Here is a 21,973-nt window from a genome sequence, read left to right on the forward strand (position 1 = left end):
ACCACTCTGCCAGCCAAGGATTGCAGGGCTTGGATTTGCACAGAGACTGGCGCTCGGGTGTGATGGATCCCAGGCTGAAGCCTCAGCAGTGGGGCCTTGTGGTGTGCTTTGTGCTTGGCAGGTGGGTGGCACTTGCTGCCTGGGGTCACATGGCACTCCATCCAACCATCAATGTCACCTTCAGGCCTGGGCTTGGGGCCATGCCCTCTCAGGCCCTGCCCATAGTCCTGTGGTGGGGCAGCTGGGCCGTGTGTGATCCTGGGAGTGGGATAGTTGGGGGTGGGATGAGGACAGGGATGGCCAAAAAGCTGAAGCACTCACAGAGGGTAGGTGGCCTTGCCAGAGGGAAGTCAGGGGTTGTTTGGAGGAAAAGCACATGCTGCAGGAAATCTAATCACTAGTGCGGAGTTGGGGTAAGAGGCTTGAGGCGGGGAGTTGGTTCATTCTAGATAGTTCCATTACCCTCCTCCAAGAGGAGGAAGTACCAAAGAGATCAGAAGGCACATCGGACAAGCTGATTTATTGAGTGTTGCAGAGGGCTCCCACACGTAGGTACTGGAGCCAGGCACTCAGCTGCCCTCATTCCCCTCAGCTGCCAAAGCCTCCTGGCTCTCTCCACTGGGTTCCTGCTGAGCAAACTCCTCGATGACTATGTCCTCAGAGCTTGCAGAAGCATCAGAAGGGAACAGAAGGTTAGGAACAACTCTGAGCATCATCCACTCCCATTTCCTGACCCCAGAGCAGTGATCCCTTCCTTGCCACTCAGCTCAGACCCTCACCCCCTCTCAGCTGCCCCCGCCCCACATGGACCACACTGGGCTTGTTTCCTTCATTCCTTCCCCAATCTCCCAACTCAAAAGTCCCCCCCTCAGAGGGGAAATAAGAATGGGGGGCGGGAAGGAGAGAAGGCATGGAAAAATGAAAAACAAGAAGTAAGGGCTAGGAGGCAGGGTAAAAAGAAAAGACTGGAAGGGATGAGGGTGAAGGATGACAACTGGGAGAAAAGCAGGAGGTGGAGGGCGGGGGATGCAAAAAGGGAAAGGGGCTTATGAAAAGCACTACTAAACCATATGTTTCCACTGCACACCTATTGAAAACACTCCAGGGAAGCTTTTTAACATTTCCATTGTCATAAAATGGAGAGTGGCAGTGGGGAAAGGGGTGGGGGCCGGGGTTTCCAGGCCTCACATTTTCTTACCTAGCAGCCTCTGTAGTGAGCATAGAGAGGGAAGGAAATATGGATTAAAGCCAATAAGTTCCCTGAAGAAATGTCTTGTTACTCTTCCCTCTCCCTTTTTGACCATCTCCCTCTCATACATACACAATACATACACACATGCACGTGTGCACACACGCATACACACAATTGCCCTGCAAAGCTATTCACCCAACCTACCTACTGCTATAGAATCTCTACTCAAACTGCCAGTCCTAGATTCATGAAATCAGAATTGCTTGGTCCCCAACCCTCGGGACCAGTGTTCCTGTGAGTCCCACCTGGTCACTCACCGTTTGACGGCTTTGGATGCATCAGGATCAAGGGGAGCTCCACACCAACATCACTGCAAGGATCCCAAGATTGGGTTACAGATCTCCCTCCAAGGCTACTCCCTGAAGCTCTCTCCCTCAGTTTTTTGGTCCTAGGGTGCCCTTAGATTCTCCCTTATCACTCTTTTGATCTCCTGATTGCATCCTCCCTTTCTTGCCCTGGTTCCCCCCACCCCACAGTCTCTTACCTGGCTGTCAGGTCGCCTAGGATGCTGAGGGTAGAATGACACCCTAAAATTAGCAGCTGGAAATGGAAAGTAGCAACCTAATTTGACAGGGGAATTAGGGATTGTAAGGCCAACTCAACCACAGAATCGGTTTCTGGAAGGGAAGGTAGCCTGCTCATGGAGCTCACAGGTTTGGGAAACGGGTCCAGAGAAGGGGCGGGTTGAATGGGTCAGTCCAACTGGGAAGAAAACAAAAGTGGCTCCCAGCCCCTGCCCAGACAGACCCTGCATTCTCACTCACCCTCCACAGGACACCATCAGGTTGACTCTGACTTTGTAGGACACCAGGATCCCCAGTAGCTCCTTGTCCACTCCTGGTCGAAGACTGGGAGGTGGTAGTATTCATCGTTGTGTGTTTGAGGGGAAATGGCTGCGAGGGAGCTAACTCATTCAGTCCCCCAGTCCCTTCCTGTGCATCGTTTGTCATCTGATAGGTCTCCCAGGCTCTGATCTACTCACTGGGATCGCATTTCTGTTCCTCAAATCCAGTTTTACCATGTCACCCTCTGCTCAGGAGGCTACCTCTCTGAATATAATTAATACACTGCTTGACTTTCACAACCCTTAACAATTTGGTCCCATCTAGCCTCTCTAACCTTCCTGCCCTAACTCCCTAACACCTGGGATACGACCTAACCAGACCCATCCTCTCTCCTTGCTCAGAACAAGCCATGCAGATTCTTACCTTCTAACGTTTTCCCAGGCTATATTCCCAACCTGGAACTCTCTTTTCTTCCTCTATTGCTGTCCAAATCCAACACATTCTTCAAGATCTAGCTCCTTCTGTCTCCTCCAGCTATGCTGGCTTCTTTGAACTCCTATTGGATTTTTAATCTGAACTACACATACTAACATTTAACTGATAGATGGCATTCGCATTCCTCTTTATTTTTTTTAATATAAATATTTATTTTAATTGGAGGCTAATTACTTTACAATATTGTATTGGTTTTGCCATACATCAACATGAATCCGCCATGGGTGTACACGTGTTCCCTATCCTGAACCCCCCTCCCACCTCCCTCCCCATCCCATCCCTCAGGGTCATCCCAGTGCACCAGCCCCAAGCACCCTATATCATGCATTGAACCTGGACTGGCGATTCGTTTCACATATGATAATATACATGTTTCAGTGCCATTCTCCCAGATCATCCCACCCTCGCCCTCTCCCACAGAGTCCAAAAGACTGTTCTATACATCTGTGTCTCTTTTGCTGTCTCGTATACAGGGTTATCGTTACCATCTTTCTAAATTCTATATATATGCATTAGTATACTATATTGGTATTTTTCTTTCTGGCTTACTTCACTCTGTATAATAGGCTCCAGTTTCATCCACCTCATTTGAACTGATTCAAATGTATTCTTTTTAATGGCTGAGTAATACTCCATTGTGTATATGTACCACAGCTTTCTTATCCATTCATCTGCTGATGGACATCTAGGTTGCTTCCACGTCCTGTCTATTATAAACAGTGCTGCAATGAACATTGGGGTACACGTGTCTGTTTCAATTCTGGTTTCCTTGGTGTGTATGCCTAGCAGTGGGATTGCTGGGTCGCATTCCTCTTTGTTCCCCATTTCAGCCATAAACTGAAGGCAGAGACTATCTTCAACTTCTTTGTACCCTCCCACATTGCTTAGCATAGAAATGATTATGTAACAAGCATTCAGTGAAAACCGACTGATTGAAAAATAAGGCACAGGAGTTCCCTTGTGGTACAGTGGATAAGAATCTGCCTGCCAGTGCAGGGGACACAGGTTCGGTCCCTGGTCCGGGAAGATTCCACATGCTGCAGGGCAACTAAGCCCTTGTGCCACAACCACTGAAGCCCACACTCTAGAGCCCATGCTCCGCAAACAAGAGATGCCACCACAATGAAGAGTAGCCCCTGCTCACCTCAACTACAGAAAGCCCACACACAGCAACGAAGACCCAGTTCAGCCAAAAGTAATTAATTAATTTTAAGAAAAGGAAAATACAGAAAGCCATATGATCTTGGAGATTTTCCAAGATTTTTCATTGCCCTGGGATGCTGATCCTCTATCAACAAAGTAATGCTATTGGGATGATTTCTCAGTCTCTTTCAAGCAATAACAATGTATTGCTACATGATTGATAAAGCACAGAGAAAGGCAGTGGGAATGAATGCTTGTCGGATGGTGGCAGATGGTTTTCGGTAGGAGACACATCTTACACTAGGGCCTCCAAGTGTTAGGCATCAGACCAAATGAATGATGATATAATTCTATCAGTTCCTATCATATTCTTTTTTGTCCGCTTTTCTCTCCATTTCTCATCTGTCTTCTACTGAACTTCTATCTTCACTAGAGAGTAGCTGCTACAGAGATCACAGTGTTAGAGCCAGATGACATGTGATAGCATCTTTTCCACCTCTACCACTGTGCAAGCTTGGACAAGTTCCTTCGTCTCTCTGAGCCTCAGGACCATTAAGTGCAAAATAGAATAAGAACACATATCCAGCCTAATGGGATTCTTATGAGGATAACAGTACCATACATAAGACCTTTCTGAGCTCTAAAATATTATACAACATAAGGAATTTTTCCTATCCACTTTTTCCTTTCTTGTTGCCTATGACCTAAGCCTGTCCTTGGTCCCATGGGTATTATTTAGCTTACTGTTGGCCCTCTTGCCAAGAGGTGTCTCTGAATGTTTAAAATTTTTTTGAAACAGGTAGGCTTCATTGAAGGTGAAACCTCAGAACTGTGTATATAGCACACAGAATGGGTTGTGGGGTAGAAAATGAAGGCCGGGAGTTACATGTGAGCTTACATTGTGCTAGAGGCCAGATTGGTGTCACCCTGCTTGAGTTTGCCATCCAGTGCCAGGCCCTGTTTGTGGCAGTTGTCTGCCAAGAGCGGGGTTACTGCAAAGCTCTTGGAGAAGGTGGAGTTAGCAGCTATAGTCTCCCTTTGAAAGGAAAAGAAGAGAAGAACTTAAGCTAGGCTTGCCAACTAAGTGATTCTCATTCCCAAGAGTATTTTGCACAATTCCATGAACCTACTGGAATATCCAAGAGAGCTGACATGTCTGACTGTGGAGAGTGGGAATGATTCACTCTGGTGGGAAATCATCTTATGCCCCCACCCTCTCTCAGAATTCGATGATCCTCTTGTGTGTATCCTCCCTCTAGCTCTCTTGAGAATCCCTCCCTTTTTCCACTTTAGCCCTCCCTTGACCTTCCTCAGTCCTGGCCTCTTCCCCACTTCCTTCTTTCCCCAATCCTCTCTTCTGCCTCCCAGACCCTGACCCTCTTTCCACCACCCTACCCCTCAGCTCTCTGACCCCAGCCCCGGCACCAGCTCACGTGAACTCCTGAACGAACACAGTCTTGGTGTACTTGTCTAGTGAATACAGGACGACATCTGTGATCTGGTCAACTGCAGAGCCAAGAAAAGCACACGACTCTAGTTAGTCATCCTCAAGACCCCAACTCACTGCCCTTGTACACGGGCACACTTCATGTGATGTACTAAGATGTGCATATATGGATGAACAGAGATGTATGTTTTGATAAGCTTGTGATGGAGGGAAAGCCTAGATGAATGCAGACTGGGTAAGTGGGGGCAGAGTTCTGGAAAAAGACGTATGGATTTGGGACCAGAAGCAGGGAGACAGGAAAAGAAGCTCACCTGAAATCTTGATTTTTTTGATGACCTTGTTGGTAGAGTTGTTGATGGAAACATTGACAGAGATGGGTTGGCCATGATAATTTACCTAAAGCAGGAGGAGAGGCCCGTTATAAGGTTGGAGGGAGAACACTCAGATAAAGACCTAGAATTTGTTTCCTCGGCACTCTTGCCAACCTGGCCTCCACCCTTGTCTTCCCAAGTAGGAGATCAATAAAGAAAGGGTTTCAGAGTGGTTGCAAGCTAGGGGACAAGAAATGGGGGTCACAAACCTCCTTGTCCATCCAGGCCTGGAGTTGCAGGGGCTGAGCTGACAGGAGGAAGCGGCGCACAGTCTGGGCCCAGGGGCCAGGGCCTGGTTCCAGGGGGGCAAACTGTATTTTCCGAATCACCAGCCGCACAGAGTCTCTAAGTAGAGGCCAAGGGGACAGCCAGAACATCTCCTTAGGACCCACAGCCCTTTCTTGTGCCAAACCTATAGCCCAGTCCTCGCTTGGGTGGTGGAGATGGCAGAAAGTTTCCCTCAGAGAATGCCTCTGGACCCTCAAGGTAGGTATCTAGACCATAGGTCAGCAAACTATGGCTCACTGGCTAAGTCTGGTCTGCTGCTTGTGTCTGTATGGCCCACAAGCTAAAAATGGTCATTACATTTTCAAGTGATTGAAAAAATCAAAGAATAATATATCATGACGTGGAAATTATATAAAATTCAAATTTCAATGTTAATAAAGTATTGGAACACAGCCATGCTTGTTCATTTACATACTGCCCATGGCTGTTTTCACGCTGCAGTGGCACAATTCAGTAGGTGCAACAGGAAGTACATTGTTCACAAAGCCTAATATTTCTTGTCTGGCCTTTGACAGAAGAGTTTGCTGACCCATGCTCTAGAGCAAAGAAGAGAAATTAGAGGGGACTCAGAAATGGGCATCTGAATTGGTGGTGATGCTGCTACAGAGGTTAGAAGTAAGGATGTTTCTGTCCTGAGAGCAAGATCTGTTTCCTGGTGCAGGCTAGAGGCAGGGATTTGGAAGTTGACCACAGAAACACCTCTTGGAGACTTTCTCCTCCAGGTTTTCGGCACAGAAACTCTTCACTTCAAAGTCAACTCCGCAGGCCTGCAAAGGGGCAGAGGCAAAGAGAACTCATTTCTGACACTGCCCACTTCCTTCCTCGTGGGTTTATAAGGAAATATCTGATCCCATCCGTTAGCTGTCCCTTTCTCCAGTCTTGTCCATTTATCCCTCTGTCCATCTTTTTGAGAACCCAGACCTCACCTTTCCTGTATCATCAGGACCTGGCTGCAGTGTCACCGAACAGGGCAGGTTGACAACCATCTAAAGGATCAGAAGGAGGTCAGCAAACAGAAGAAATAGGGACCCCTTTCCTCTGTTCTCCTTGTTTAGCTTCCTCTCTTAATCTTCCCTAGAAGCCTTACCTAGGGCTTGGGGTCAGTACCTGCAGGGTAAAGGGGTAGGCATTGTCCCCCAGCTTGTGCAGCAGTCGCTCCTGCAGGACTGTGAGGGGGCCCCGAGGGCTGCTGGACTCAGCTGGGACCACTTGCTGGACCTGTACGTACAGATCTTTGCGGAATGTCAGACCAATCACATCCAAGTCATCATGGCCGTAGCGAAAGGCACAGGTCAACATGACAAACACTGCAGGCAAAGGAACAAGAGTGACCTGTCAGGTCTGAGGGGAAAGGAGATCTTAACAGCGGCAGAGGAAGCTCAGAGGAAGACATGGAGAAACAATGTAATATTATCAAACCAGTATGGCCACAAAGAAAAGGATTAACACATTTGACTACAGTAAAATGTAAAACTTCTTTACATTAAGTATCTTTATAAATAATGAAACAAGCAAAAGCCTGAGAGGAAATATTTGCAACACCTGGAACAAAAGTTTAGTGTTCATAGTATCTAAAAAAACTCCCACAAATCAGTAATAAAAATACAAACATTCCAATATAAAAGTGTTCAAAATGTATGAATAGGCTCTACACAGAAGCATGGAATGGAATGGCCAATGAAGTATGAAAACATGTCCAGTCTTATTAGTAATCAGATAAATGCAAATTAAAGCCACAATGAGATGACATTTCTGCCTCCTCAGACTGTCAAAAATTTTTAAGTCTGACAGCACTAAATGTTGAACAATGCTCCAGATGTGAAACAATTGATTACATACTGTGGCAGGAGTATATGTTTGTACAGCCGCTTTGGAAAACTGTTGGGCACTGTCCAATAAAGTGGAATCTGCTCATATCTTATGAAATAAGAATTTAGTGGAACTCTTGCTCTTGTTTATAAGGAGAAATATATGAAATGTCCATGGCATCAGTGTTTGTCATAGCATAAAACTGGAAATGATTTAAATACCTATCAGTGGGAGAGTGGGTAAACAGTTATGGTATATTCATATTGTGGAATATTAAACTGAGATTAAAATAATGAACCTGAACTCCATGTATTAACATGGTTAAGTCTCAAAAGTTGAGTAAAAGAAGAATGATATACACAATCATACCATGTATATAAAGTTGAAAAGCATGTAGAACAATACCAAAGTTGCTCACTGATATATAAATATAAAGTTAGAAGTATAGAAACATCATGGGAACAATAAATGTCAAATTTAGAATAGTTATTACCTGAGGTGGAGGGAGGAAGGAGTATGGGATTAGGGAAGGATACGCAGGAGACTTCAGTTGATTTCTATAATTCTTTTTAAAACTAGGTGATGGGTACAGGGTATTCATTGCGTAATTCTCTAGGGTCAGAACCTAGGTTTGCATACGACTTGTAGAAATCCGTCGTGTTGTCTGAGCCTCAGTTATTTCACCTGTCAATAATAGGACTGCAGAAGAGCTCTACAGTTATTATCTCTGTTTTACAGGTAGAGAAAATGAGCTCAGAGCAGCTAAATGACAGCCCAGGATTTTAACTCAGACATGACTCTAAAGCCCAGACTCGTGTGCACAACTTAACTCACAGGATGGTTGTAAGGAGGTGATGTACGAGAAATCCCTGTGGAAACTTAAATTATAGATGTGGATGATGATGATGATCATGGGAATATTAGAGAGATGGAACAATAATAACTGAACTTATACATCACAGCTAGTACCTAAGATTATTGGGACAAATAGAAAGCTACTTCATGCACTAGTGGAGTGTGGGATAAGAGATATCTGTCCAAGGACAGTGACAGAGACTGAAGGAAGGAAAGATTTACAACAGGGGTTGGGGAAAAAATGGAATAGGGGTCAAGAATCTTATTTTTAATCAGGAGCCCTGACCCAAAGAAAAGAAAACTACCAAGAGCCACACACTAGTAGAAACCAACTTATTTTTGTATTTTTAAGAAGTCAAAATATACAACAGCCAGATTATCTGCTTTTAAAATTACAAACAAGCAAAGAAAATGAATCTATATTCAAAAGATACAACAAAGACTGAAAGTAACGATAATGGTAGTGCTTAGAGTGACTGGGACAATGGGCAGCCTCATACCCTGCACGAAAGTGAAGTCGCTCAGTCGTGTCCGACTCTTTGCAACCCCATGCGACCCACCAGGCTCCTCTGTCCATGGGATTTTCGAGGCAAGAATACTGGAGTGGGTTGCCATTTCCTTCTCCAGGATACCCTGCACGAGGGAGAGTTAATTGGTACAACCATTTTGAAGGGCAATTTGGTGATAGAAAGCTTTAAAAATGTGTGACTACCCTTTGGCCGTTCATTCCTTTTCCAGGCATTTAGTCTAAAGAAATAATTGGACAAGTATGAAAAAAAATACATACAAGTATGTACTTTATGGGGTTGTTTGTCATAGCAAAAAATGTCCAGTGGTTAAAGTTGGCTAAATACATTATGGTGCACTCATACAATATAGTACTAGGCAACCAAAAAATGTATAGATTTTTACATATTGCAGAGGCAAAAAAGAAGGTTAGAAAGTATTATGTATAATATAGCATTTAAAATAAAAATATAGATATTTTTACACAGAAAATATGAATAAATGTGAACTGAAATATTTGTGATTATCTCTGGGTGAGAGGATTACAGTCTTTCTCCTTCATCTGTACTTTCTAATGTTTCTACATGAGGACAAACTTAACAATTTTCAAAAGATACAACAAATTAAATTCATCTGGGTTTCCCAGTTATGCCAAAAAAAGTGGGAAAAGGGAGAGCAAGAATAGGAAAAGGAAAGAGGGAGCAAAGGAAAGAAAAAAACAGAGAAGAGGAAAAGAGGTTGCTGGAAGGAAGCAAGGGAAGGGATAAAGTGAAAGAGAGGAGAAATCAGAAAAAGAGGAGGGGCCAGGCAAAAGGGTATCTAATAGCCCCTGAGCTCAGGGTGTGTTAATCAGATGAATTGTTCTTGTGGTATGTGGTGGGAAGGGCATCACCCCACCCCCAAGATCTTATTGATTCTCTGACAGTTTACAATCATCCTTTTTTGTGTTAAGAAATAGCTTGTTTTAGTTTTTTTAATTCAACATCTATTCTAAAGTTATTTATATACATAATACATATTAGTTGTGTGACAATTAGAAAACACAAACAAAAAGAGAAAGTTCTGCCATCATACATATTTCAGAGATAACTGCTCTTAATTTGTTTCATTTGCTTCCCACCTTTGTTTCTGTAATTAAATATAAGGCCACCTTAGATATTTATGACTTATCTTTCATTGCCTTTTTGAAATGAAGCATTTTATTTTGAGATCAGTGTAGATTTACATGCCGTTGTAAGAAATAATACGGAAAGATCCCACATCAATTTTTGTTAAACCACACTTCATTCACACTACCACTTACTTATGCAAGTAAGATTATCTTGATAAAAGTAACAAAGCATATAAAAAAGCTAAGGAATAAATTTAAATACATACAGCTTAAATGAATAATAATATAAAACTACTAAGGGACATGAAGATTAAAATTAAAGGAATAAACACATTTTATTTCCTGGGTCGACATACATTTTTTAAACTGAAGATTTTTTTCTGTAGGTTATTCTGGAAATTTTGTAGGGCTGTGAAAAAATGATTTAGGGTTTAGAACTACAGAGTAATTGAGAGTCTTAAATAAGTTGATTAATTTACTGGCTATACCCCAAAATTCCTCTGATATTTAAAAGTGGATGGACTGCTTATCCACACTGTTTAATCTGAGCAATTAAGTTTGGTTTATTCCACAATACCTAAAGGTTACATTTGAACTAGTATTCATCAATTTGTTCTGAACCTTTTTCAAATGGAACCCAATTTTCAATCTGTTGGATCACAGAGCAAGAATTAAAGAAAAAAATGGCAAAGCAATTATTTCAGTGTAATCTAGAACTATAGTACTATAACCAGAGTAATGTCTTTTGCTGTTACTTGCTGTAGTTATTGTTTTATTTCTTTGTTTGGGATTTTTTTTTTAATGGAAAAAATGGGTTTCCCTACACAAAGGAGATATGGAAAAACATATGCAAATAAAGGGAAAAAGAAATGCAAAGTGGCAGCCTGAAGGTCACATCCAGCCCTTGGAAAAATAAAGTTTTTTGATTTATCCAAATCAAAGAGAGATTTAAAAAAATCTCTTAATTAGCTGCCAACATTTGAAAATCAGGACATTTGCTTAATGCAAATTTTAATAATTTAATCCATATTTTACTAATATGGATTTCTGGTGTACTGGATCTTTCAGTAGGCAGTCTAAGTGTGTGTTCAGGTTAGCAGTGAAGCAAAGGCCCCACCAACAATAAGGGAGAAAATCAGAGATTTTAGAAAAAAGCGTTTAATTTCAGCACACATGTAAATTTTGTGTGATCTTGGAAAAGAAAATGTAATTAATGCTTTAGAAATATATCTACTTTAAATATTATTTGGGAAGAGGCACTAGAATCTTTTCAGACTTTGAGCCTCTCAAAGTCTTATTCTGACCTTTATTTCCAGTTCTTCTTTAACAATCAGAAAATTTGGCCACACTGGGCTGAAATTCCCAGTTGTTAGCTTCTATCAGATAAGACATTCACAGTTCCAACCACTTTTTAATTTTCTGATAACTCTCTGGTCCACTCGTCCAGTCCACTCATTCAGATTACTTGTCTGGTGTATGTGACATTTTAGGTTGGGGTCCCTGGCATATACACAGACCAACAAGGATTTTTACTTACTCTTTCGGCCTTTTAAGTACTCAGGGTCAACCAGGACTACACCATCTATGGAGAGGGGGAGAGACGGCACCCTGGTCAGGAAAAGTCCTCAGACTATGAAACAGAAGTTCCTCTTCTGCATGGTCCTTTCTTGGCTTTCTTTCACTCCCTTGCTCCCACTCCCCTTCTCCCCAGGCTCTTTCCCTTTTCGGACTCACTGACCAATGGGTTCCACCATGTCCACATGGTCCACGAAGTCCCGTTTCCCCAGGTAGATGGATAGCTGTTGTGGAACAACCTCCCATGTTACTCTCATAATCTTCTTTTATGGCCCCAACCCAAACCCCTGAGACCTTGAAGGACATGCACATCTATCCCTTTTCCCCTTTCATTTGCCGAGCTGGGTCAGGTTCTCTCACCTTGCCATTGGAGCAGGTCTTCTTAAACACCCTAAGAGGAGAAAATCAGACGATATGGAAGGGGATTGGAAGAGAAGGGAGGGGGAGAAGAAGGGAAAGGAAAGAAAGGGAATTGGGGAGAAAAGGAAATATTTCTAGTATTAGAGGAAGAGGCCCAAGGAGAATGAAGTGACACCCAGGTGGAGGCAACACAAGTAGAAGAAAGGTTGCAAACCCCTCCACCCCAAAGGCAAGTCGTTGGGTTTGGGTAAGCCACAAGTCACAGAAGCAGAGAATTAGGAGTTCTTACATACCTAGACATGTTGGCCATGGTGTGGATGTTGAGCCTTTTCTGGCAAGAGGGGAAGGAGGGAGGCTCAATCATTTGGTCCCATTCTCCTTACCTGGCTTTGATATACCATCTGGACACACCTGGTGTGACATAACCTTTTCTTCTTAGACAACTCACCACCATCCATGCTTCCTATTCTCCCTCCTACCGGGTTACTTATTCAGGCATACTCTCACCAATCCAGGACACAGGAAAAAAACTCCCCTAGTTTTTACAAATTATTGACCAATCATACTGTTTGTTCTCCAGAAAGGATGAGGCTTTATTAAATAGCTGGGGCCCTCTCCTCTCGAGAGCATTTTGGGAGAAGGAATTTGTGTGGAGAAAGGCCTTCATCCAGGAAAGTATGAAGAAAATTGTACTGGATGAGGTTGAGCATCACCTAGCACAGGGTAGATGCCAAGACATGTTTGTTAGATACATGAATAAATGAATGAACAAAACCCAGACTCTGGTTTTTGCAATGGGTTCTGAGCCTGAGTTCACCTCACGGTGGCCTTAACACAGCTAAGAAAGGAGAAAGGTGCAGATGAGTAAAGGTGCCCTCATGTTCTTGGTTGTTGGTGGCAGAAGCCGCTATGGAAGTTGAAAGCCTTCCTTGAACCTATTCATTGTTCTCATCATCCTCCCCAGCTTTGCCCACTCTTACCCCCATCAATGTCCCCAGGTGCTAAGCCTTGGAGTAGGGATCTTTAGAGAGAGAAAGATATCTCGCTAATGCTTTTCTTTGATGTGTATTAGATCTGGCCCAAGAGGAGCTTAGGGGAGTTTTCAGAGGTCTCTTCCAGGGTATCTGGGCCTGAGTGCCTGCCAGCTCTGTTGGGAAAGGTGCCCCTCAAATGCGTCTTGATATATTGAGGAAGGTGCTAAGGGCAGGGGATATGGGACCTATTATGGGCTGGAAATAAAAGGACTTTGGACTATTTACCTGGGGAGGAAGGTGAAGCTCACATCCGTCTTCAGCTCTGGTCACTATGCTCGCCTCTCCAACCTCTTATACCCAAGGTCCTGTGAATTTTCAGATTGGTGGGGGCCAGGGGAGAAGAATAGGGTCCTGGGGGGGGGGGGGTGAACGTGGCGCATAAAATACTGCTTTATAAATAGCTCAGGTGCCAAGAGTTTGGAAAGCAGATTAGTGGACAAGAGATTAGTTGCTAAAAGATTAGCTGTTTGCTGCTGGGACAGGGCCAAGGTCAGGGGTTGAATCTGATGGTGTTAAAGTCAGGGGAGCTTGAGAAAAGGAACTATAGGGTTTTGGCCTCGTGGGGATCTCTGAGGACTGGGATCAAAGGGGAGTTGGGGACATTAAAAGAAATGCAAGGTGAAGGATAGAAATAGGAAGGCTCAAAGTATAAGCCTTTGTGATTCTGAAAGGAGAATCTTGTGTCACATTCCAGTCTTTCTATATCTCTTGATCAGGTATAACAGGCCACACAAAAGCCAAGGGCCCTTTCCCTAGCCCACCGCTACTTGGGACTTGGGACTCTTGAAGTGATGTTTAAAGACCCAATTATCCCAGATTATGTGCACAGCAGGAGTAGATCTCCTGTAAATGGGGGTGGAGTGGGCAGGGGAGGCTGAGTGTACTGAGCTGTGTGCACTCATCTGTGAGCCTTGAACTTCTTTTCTTGTTGAAGAGGAAGGTAACACAGGATTCTTGGCCCAGGGGCAGGTTATCCCAGCAGAATGTTGCCTGTGGACAGAAAAAGCAATTGACATCTTTACATGTCTGCCCCAACACAGCCAACCTTCCCCCATACACGCCCTCAGCCCTTGACTCGCTCCAATCCCTAAAACTAAGTCCACGCTATAGGCCCTAAGCAGCTTCCCTCACCTCATATGACCACTCATGGAATTAAGGATATTTCTGTCCTGCAGCTGCCAGGACCCCTGCAATGGCAGCAACAAAAGTAATCTTCCTTTCTTGGCTGTCCTTCCCATAGAACCCAGGCCCAGGTTTCATGGACATGGGGGATATAGAGACAGGATCTCCAAACTCTGGGGGTACAGGACCCCACCCTACTTTACCTCACCATAGCGCTGGCTGGGCTTCAGTACCTTTCCACAGATGCAGCCTCAAACCTCCAGGACAGCCTGTCCATTCCTCACAGGGTGGCCACGGCTGTGGCTCGGGCTGGGCCTTCCCTACCTCCTGCTCGCCACTGTGGTGCTGAACAGCTGTCCTTATTCTCTTTGCCCAAATAACCATGTTAACCTTTGCCATTCCTTGTCAGTATGCACCCCATGGCCTTGGCTTTTAGTCGTTGTAACTCTCTGCTTCTTTAGCTAGAGCTAGAAGCCCAGACTCTGAGGGGAAGGTTGGTGTCCATGGGGAAGGTGAAGTCAGAATGAATGTTCTTTTGGACTAGGCTTCAACCTATTTTTGTCTTTAGACCCACATTTGAAGCTTAGCCTTTCTTTCGAATCAGGTCCATGGTCCTCCCAGCAGGAAGAAAGTAGATCTGGTAGGCCTTTAATTCATTTCTATGATTGAACTTAAATCATTCTCTCTTTTCCTGAAGTATGTGCATTTCTTGACTGAGGTATAATTTAGCAAAAGTAAAATGCACAAATCTCAATTGCACAGCTTGATGAATTTTTACCTACTGTGGAAAGCTGAATAATGGGCCCCCAAAGATATCAGGTCCTAATCCCAGGAAGCAATGAATTTTACCTTATATGGAAAAAAGGAATTTTGCAGATGTGATTAAATTTAGGATCTTGAGAGGGGGGAGACTATTTTGGATCATCTGGGTGGGCCCTAAATGTAATCACTAGTCTCTTTATGAGAGGGAAACAGAGGGAGATTTGACTGCTGAGACAGAAGGCAGTGTGAGGATTGCAGCCAGATGCGATGCTACAGGCTTGGAAGATGGAGGAAGGGAAGATGGAGGAATGCAGCTCTAGAAACTGGAAAAGGCAGGGACACGGATTCTCTCCAGTAGTCCCTCATAGTTGCAAGATGGCTGTCACAGTTCAGGCATAGTCCTGCTTATACTTTGGTTTTGGCCCAGTGAACCTGATTTTGGACTTCTGATCTCCAGAACTATAAAAGAATAAATGGTATTTTAAGCCATCAAATCTGTGGTAATTTTTTTGCAGCAGTAATAGGAAATTACACCTATGTCCAGATCAAGATATAGAACATTTCTAGCTCCCCAGAAAATTCCCTTGTGTCCCTTTCCAGTTAGTAGTCTCCCAAAGAGAACCATCACTCTGGTTTCATTTTGATAAGGAGTATTTTCATTTTAGGGCTTCCCAGGTGGTGCTAGTGGTAAAGTGCCAATGCAGGAGGTGTAAGAGACATGGGTTCAATCCCCGAGTCGGGAAGATCCCCTGGAGGAGGGCATGGCAACCCACTCCAGTATTCTTACCTGGAGAACCAATGGACAGAGGAGCCTGGCAGGCTATAATCTATAGGGTCACACAGAGGTGGATAGGACTGAAGCGACTTAGCACACACATTTGCATTTTATGAGGAGGCAAGAGTAAGAAGGCAAAGGAATGCATCTCTAATGGTGAAGTATCTGGCCCCTGTGATAGATTGAGGGGAGAGCTATTTTCAGGTCTTTACCCACCCTCACTCTGCACACCCCAATGATATTTCCAAACCTGCCCTTCCAGTTAGGAAGTGATGATCAGATCTCTGAGTGAGAAATGGTTGGCTTATTCCATAAGGCATCACAGCAGACAGCATTGTTTATCAACTCAATAGGCATCTCTCACTTCCTTCTTTTTGTTTTTATAATTCATTTATTTTATTTTTGGTTGAGCTGGGTCTTCATTGATGCCCTTGGGCTTTCTCTAGTTGCATAGAGAGCTGGGGCTACTCTTCTTGCAGTGCACAAGATTCTCATCATGGTGGCTTCTCTTGTTGTGAAGCAGGGGCTCTAGGCACATGGGCTTCAGTAGTTAAAGCATGCGGACTCAGTAGTTGTGGTACATGGGATTTAGTTGCCCACAGCATGTGGGATCTTCTCCAACCAGAGACTAAGCCTGTGTCCTCTGCCCTGGCAGGTGGATTTTTTTTATATATCTGTATCTATCTATCTTTATTTATTTTCTTATTTGGCTGCATTGGGTCACCAGGGATCAAACCTGGGTCCCCTGCCTCGAGAGCCTGGACTCTTATCCACCGGACCACAGGGAAGTCCTTGCCCTTCCTTCTTGTGGACAGAATCCTCATTTTTCAGGTACCCCACCTTCCTCCACATGGCTCACTTCTGCTCTTGGCCAGTCATGGTCATTTCATCCTTCTTGCCAGTTGTTGGTTTAGTTATAGGCATAATGAAAGTCAGGCCACTGAGATATGAGGGGAAGCATGGTAGGGCGATACTGGGAAAGGTTTCCTGAGTAATAAAAATAAACACACAGGAAGAGAGCCCTTCCTCTCCTATCATCAGTGGTATTTCCACATTTGGTTGGATGCAATGCCAGAAATAAAACAGCCACCTTGTGACCATGATGGTTGCTGAACAACCGGCTGAAGGGTACAGATCAGAAAGATGGAAAGAGTCTTTCTTCATATAAAGAATTTTTTAATGACAATGTTAAACTGTTGAATTAGCCAACTCAAAAGCTCCCTGCTCCTGGACTTAGATTATATGTTTCCTTATTTTAAACTCAGCTGAGTTGGAATATTCTGTTATTGCAGCTGACAGCATACCAGCAGACTTAAGTGGCATGTGGACAATGGCACTGTCTCAGTGTGGGAGGATGGAGAGGAGGCAGACTAATCAAATAGTAGAAACAGAGACTTCCCCTGCTGTCCTAGGTACTGGACACAGAGGTTCTGGCCTCTAGTCTAAAGTTGTTAACAGCCTCGCTGGAGATAAAGAGCAGACATTTAGAAACACTAAAAGGGAACGCTTCAGAAAAGACCCCTGCTACAACACTAACCTGGATACAATTATATGGAACCAGCCAGTCTCCCATGATTTTACTAATAAATTTGGATTGCTCGGGATTTCAGATTACTGCTCCTTTCCATCAAGCCTGTGGGGACTGTCTTGTTCCACTCCACATTGCACCTTACTCTCAGCAGGTGACCTCACTTTTTCACCTCACAAAGAAAACCTAGGCAATTGGGGTGAACTTCTCAATCTCCAAACCCTCCAAATTCACGTATACTTTAATTCCTAATGATTAAGAGGCTGATAACTGCCAGACACTGAGAGTTGACACATTGCCTCATTTTCTCCTCACAACAAGGTCGCTACTCGTGTCCTCATTCTATACATGAGGAAATAGAAATTTAGGAATACTTATCCACAGTCCTATAGCTAGTAGGTGATGAAGCCATAGGTAAACTCTAAGTCTGTATGACTCCAAAGCGTGCATTTCCCCCACTATTTCACTTTTCTCTCCTGTTCTTCCTTCCTTCCTTCCTCCCCACTCCCCCCACCCCCAACTCAGAGAAAGAGATTAGAAACCATGCCTTTCTCCCTTGTCCTTCTTTAGGCCCCGAGGAAACAGTTAACATTGCAGAGAAACTGTCATCAAGACATTTATGAATATTAGATATGAGGGGCCAAGAGGGGGAAGACTGGAAGAGTAGGGGCACCAAAGGATCTCAGCAACAACAGTATCCATGTTGCTCCTTTCTGTCATGGGAAAGAAGATAATGAACTTTGCCTGGCACACTAAATTCTAGATATCAATGAGATACCCAAGTGGATACATGTTACAGCAAACAATAAATACAGGGCTTATAGATGTGAGAATCATTCAATTCAATTAACTGTAACAGGGACTATTCATTCGTGCAACAAATAGTTATTTAACACCAGGTGGCGCTAGTGGTAAAGAGCCCACCTGCCTAATGGAGGAAATGTAAGGAATGCCAGTTCAATCCCTGGGTCGGAAAGATCCCCTGCAGAAGGGCATGGCATCCCACTCCAGTATTCTTGCTTGGAGAACCCCGTGGACAGAGGATCCTGGCGGGCTACAGTCCATGGGGTCCCAAAGAGTCGGACTCGACTGAAACAACATAGCTCATAGGCTCTTGTATAAGGTTTATCTACTTTCTTAACATTGAAATGAAAGGCATTTTTTGGACAACAAGGTGTATAATTTGGAAAAAAAATCCTGGAACATATATCATCATAACTTTACCTGGAAGGCTTTGAGAAAGACAGAAGTAAAACCAAATGCTTGTTCTCAGGTAACTCTGGGTATGATTTGGGAGTGGGAAGATCTGGAGGAGATAGATAAAAACACAAATGAGTATAATTCCAGGCAGTCTGTGGTATGTGCCATAATCTCAGTAGAAATCAAATGTGATAAGAGTGTGAGAGAGAAATTTGGTTGGAGACAGATCTGTATGCTGGAATTTCAGTTCCGTTCAGTTCAGTTCAGTCACTCAGTCGTGTCCAATTCTTTGCAACCCTATGGACTGCAGCTCGCCAGGCCTCCCTGTCCATCACCAACTCCCAGAGTTTACTCAAACCCATGTCCATTGAGTCGGTGATGCCTTCCAACTATCTCGTCCTCTCTTGTCTCCTTCTCCTCCCACTTTCAATCTTTCCCAGCATCAGGGTCTTTTCCAACTAGTCAGTTCTTCGCATCAGGTGGCCAAAGTATTGGAGTTTCAGCTTCAGCATCAGTCCTTCCAATGAATATTCAGGACTGATTTCCTTGAGGATGGACTGGTTGGATCTCCTTGCAGTCCAAGGGACTCTCAAGAGTCTTCTCCAACACCACAGTTCATTGGTCATTATAATTATTCATAACTTGTAAGTTAAATCATGACAGTGGATGGAGAGAGAGAGATGGAGAGAGGAATAAACAATGGAAGAATGGAAAGAGAGGAGAGGCGAGAAGAGATTCTGGGAATAAGCCTTGGGGAAGGGTCACATTTGGAGGAAGGAGGACAGAAAGGAGCCAGGGAAGGAGACAGAAGGAATATCCAGAGGAATAGGAGAATCAGAGTAATGTAAAGTCACAGAAATGAAAGTGAGGAAGAGTTTCACAGGAGAGAGCCAGTCTGGTTTGCAGCCTTTCATAAAGTAGGCATTCCTTTTGGCCTAGGTGACATCAGTGGAAGCTACTTCCGGTTGGGGAATGTTGGGAGAGGTGTTTTCCTGAAGTAGCCACTGGGTGGTAGTGGTGGCAGCGGCGGCAGCTGCAACTATGTCCAGGGGCCGGCAGAAACACGGCAAAGCTAAATCAGCTTGAAGCAGTAGGAGAAAAACTGGCTCCTGCTGGGGCTTCTCTAGTTTTGTGGACACTGGAGTGTCCTCTTGAGTATATATCAAGCCTCAAATCACATTTGTCCTCCTCTGAAGAAGCCAGCTTCATCCCTGGGAGCAGAGTAAATAGTACGAAATACTTCATAGATCAGCAGCATTTTAAGGGGCTTCCCAGGTGGCGCAGTAGTCAAGAATCCGCCTGCCAATGCAAAAGACATAAGAGATGCAGGTTGGATCCCTGGATCCGGAAGATCCCCTGGAGGAGGGCATGGCAACTCACTCCAGTATTTATGCCTGGAAAATTCCATGGACAGAGGAGCCTGGCAGGCTTCAGTCCATGGGATCTCAAAGAGTTGGACATGACTAAACACAGCAGCACACATAGTTTGCAAAGTGTTTTTACATCTATTAACCAGTTCAGAAAACCCTGAAAGGTTGATATTATTGACCCCACTTCACTGATGAGAAAACTGAGATAACTGATCCAGGGTGACACAATTAATATGTGGAAGAACAAGGATTTGAATTCAGGTGTGTCTGGCTCCAAACACCTGGGCCTTTTGTGCAATATCACAGCGTTCAGCTATCCAGGACTCAGGCTATGATCTCTTCTTCCTTGGCTACCTTTTATCCACACCCTCTCCCACTCCCCACCACTGGGCAAGGATATTCAGATTTTTCCCCCCAAAGAGATTTCTGGACCTTCCAGGAGATCTAGATTCTGCTCCTAAAGCCTCCCCTGCAGCCCTGCCTCCTCCTCCCAGGATCCAGCTGGGTAATATTCTTAGAACCTGAAGATCAGTTTCAGAGTCTCCATTGCTTTGCAGCTCCCTTCAGAGTGGTTCTTCTGTAGTCATCTCTCCCTTCCCAAGAGCACTCTCACCCTCAGAGTCCTCCAGGCCCAGAGCTTGCTTCCTGAGCCTAAGACCTTCATAATCACTCAGCCTTAGTTAGTCCCAGGAACCTCAGGCCCAGAGCGCCTGACAATTCTGCATTCCCTAGTACTAGCCTCTTGAGCATCTAGGTTTGGCATCTGTACTTTCTTGGCTGTATTCAGACAAGGGTCTTCTAGGGTGACAGAGAGAGATGAGAGGTGGCGTGTAGGAAGAGGTGGAGACTATAAGGGAAGCATGTTGGTTAGCATCCTTGGGGAAGAGTGAACCATGTCCTCACCACCTCCTCTTACGTGTGTAATTATTGTTCAGTCGCTCAATCGTGTCTGACTTTTTGCGACCCCATGGACTTCAGCATGCCAGGCTTCCCTGTCCATCACCATCTCCCAGAGCTTGCTCAAAGTCATGTCCATTGAGGCAGTGGTGCTATCCAACCAACTCATCTTCTGTTGTCCTCTTCTCCTCCTGTCTTTAATCTTTCCCAGCATCAGAGTCTTTTCCAGCTCAATAGGCCTCTTGAAATTGACAGGTGAAAAAACCTCATCCTTCCCCAGATCTACTTTTCTCATAGCCTTCCTCATCTTTGTCAAGGGTATAAGTCCAGTTGCTCAGGCCAGAAATCTTAAGTTATTCTTGATTCCTCTCTCTCTCTTATACCCCTTATCAATAACTATTGTTATCTTTACTTTCAAAATCCGGCCAGAATCTGCCACTTCTTACAACCTCCACCACTGCGGTCCAAGCCACCATCATCTTTATTGGCAAGAGCCTCTGATCTGGTCTTCCTCCTGTGTACACCATCCTGTAGTCTGTTCTCAACATAGAGCTGGCCAGGGGGCCTTCTAAAATGTGAATCAGATCCTGACACTTGTCTCTTCTAAACCCTCAGTGGCTTCTCAGTCAGTGAAAGAAGAAGCCAAGGTGTCCTCACAATGGCTTCCAAGGACCTTCATGATCTGGTTCATGCTGAACTCTCTGACCTCATCTCTATGTTTCCTCTTCCTCACAATCATCTGGTCTTTGTTTAAAAGTCACCCTAATATTTAAAACAGAAACACTCTATTTTCTTTTTCTCCTATACTTTTTTCCATAGCAATGATCATGATCTGTATATTTTACTTGTTAATTTTATTATCTTTTCCTTCCCACCAGTATGTAAGCTTCATTAGAGTAAGAGTTTTTGTTTTGTTTAGTACTGGTGAACTACCAGTGTCTAGAGCTGGACCAAGCACATAGTAGGCTCTCAGAAAGGATTTGCTTATCCTTTCCTAGATTGTGGCCAGTGGCTTAGAGAGGCCACTGAGATAGCAATTAAGTCCATGTTAGAGCCTGATTCAAAAGCCAGCCTGCCTGGGTTCAAATCTTGACTAATTAAATACTTCAACTCTCTGTGCCTTAGTTTTCTCATCAGTAAAGTAGGGATAATCATGATACCTACTTCAGAGAGCCTGTGAAGCCCTTAATAAGTATAAAGCATTTAGAACAGTGCCTTGCATGTAGTTAGTGCTATATATATATTTCTTATAATTAGATGCACATGGAGTTAAGATTTATATCAGTA

The 21,973-nt window shown here is 44.1% G+C and overlaps 2 protein-coding genes across 8 annotated transcripts in view; one reads left to right on the forward strand and one right to left on the reverse strand.

The window, feature by feature from the left end:
- The window catches only part of PDZD11 (PDZ domain containing 11), an 85,634-nt gene that overhangs the window by 8,391 nt on the left and 55,270 nt on the right, over positions 1 to 21,973 (forward strand). The gene's annotated exons all lie outside the window — the stretch shown is intronic.
- Positions 510 to 12,405, reverse strand: ARR3 (arrestin 3). 7 transcript variants are annotated; one of them, XM_055565495.1, is made up of 16 exons: positions 12,292 to 12,405; positions 11,999 to 12,029; positions 11,802 to 11,862; positions 11,601 to 11,645; positions 6,889 to 7,088; positions 6,708 to 6,767; positions 6,481 to 6,548; positions 5,703 to 5,838; positions 5,434 to 5,518; positions 5,109 to 5,181; positions 4,574 to 4,711; positions 2,017 to 2,100; positions 1,737 to 1,760; positions 1,510 to 1,562; positions 1,199 to 1,208; positions 570 to 663 (listed from the first exon to the last, which is right to left on the reverse strand). In XM_055565495.1, the coding sequence occupies exons 1-16, from the start codon at positions 12,360 to 12,362 to the stop codon at positions 570 to 572; spliced, it is 1,233 nt and encodes a 410-aa protein (XP_055421470.1). In that variant the 5' UTR covers positions 12,363 to 12,405. The 7 variants fall into 7 exon arrangements, 4 of the variants coding, with proteins under 4 accessions (XP_055421467.1, XP_055421469.1, XP_055421468.1 ...); XM_055565492.1 differs by lacking the exon at positions 1,199 to 1,208 and having other exon boundaries at positions 510 to 663; XR_008708721.1 differs by lacking the exon at positions 1,199 to 1,208 and having other exon boundaries at positions 592 to 663; positions 2,017 to 2,089.

Source organism: Bubalus kerabau, chromosome X (genome assembly GCF_029407905.1).
Source record: "Bubalus kerabau isolate K-KA32 ecotype Philippines breed swamp buffalo chromosome X, PCC_UOA_SB_1v2, whole genome shotgun sequence".
Classification (NCBI taxonomy): domain Eukaryota; kingdom Metazoa; phylum Chordata; class Mammalia; order Artiodactyla; family Bovidae; genus Bubalus; species Bubalus kerabau.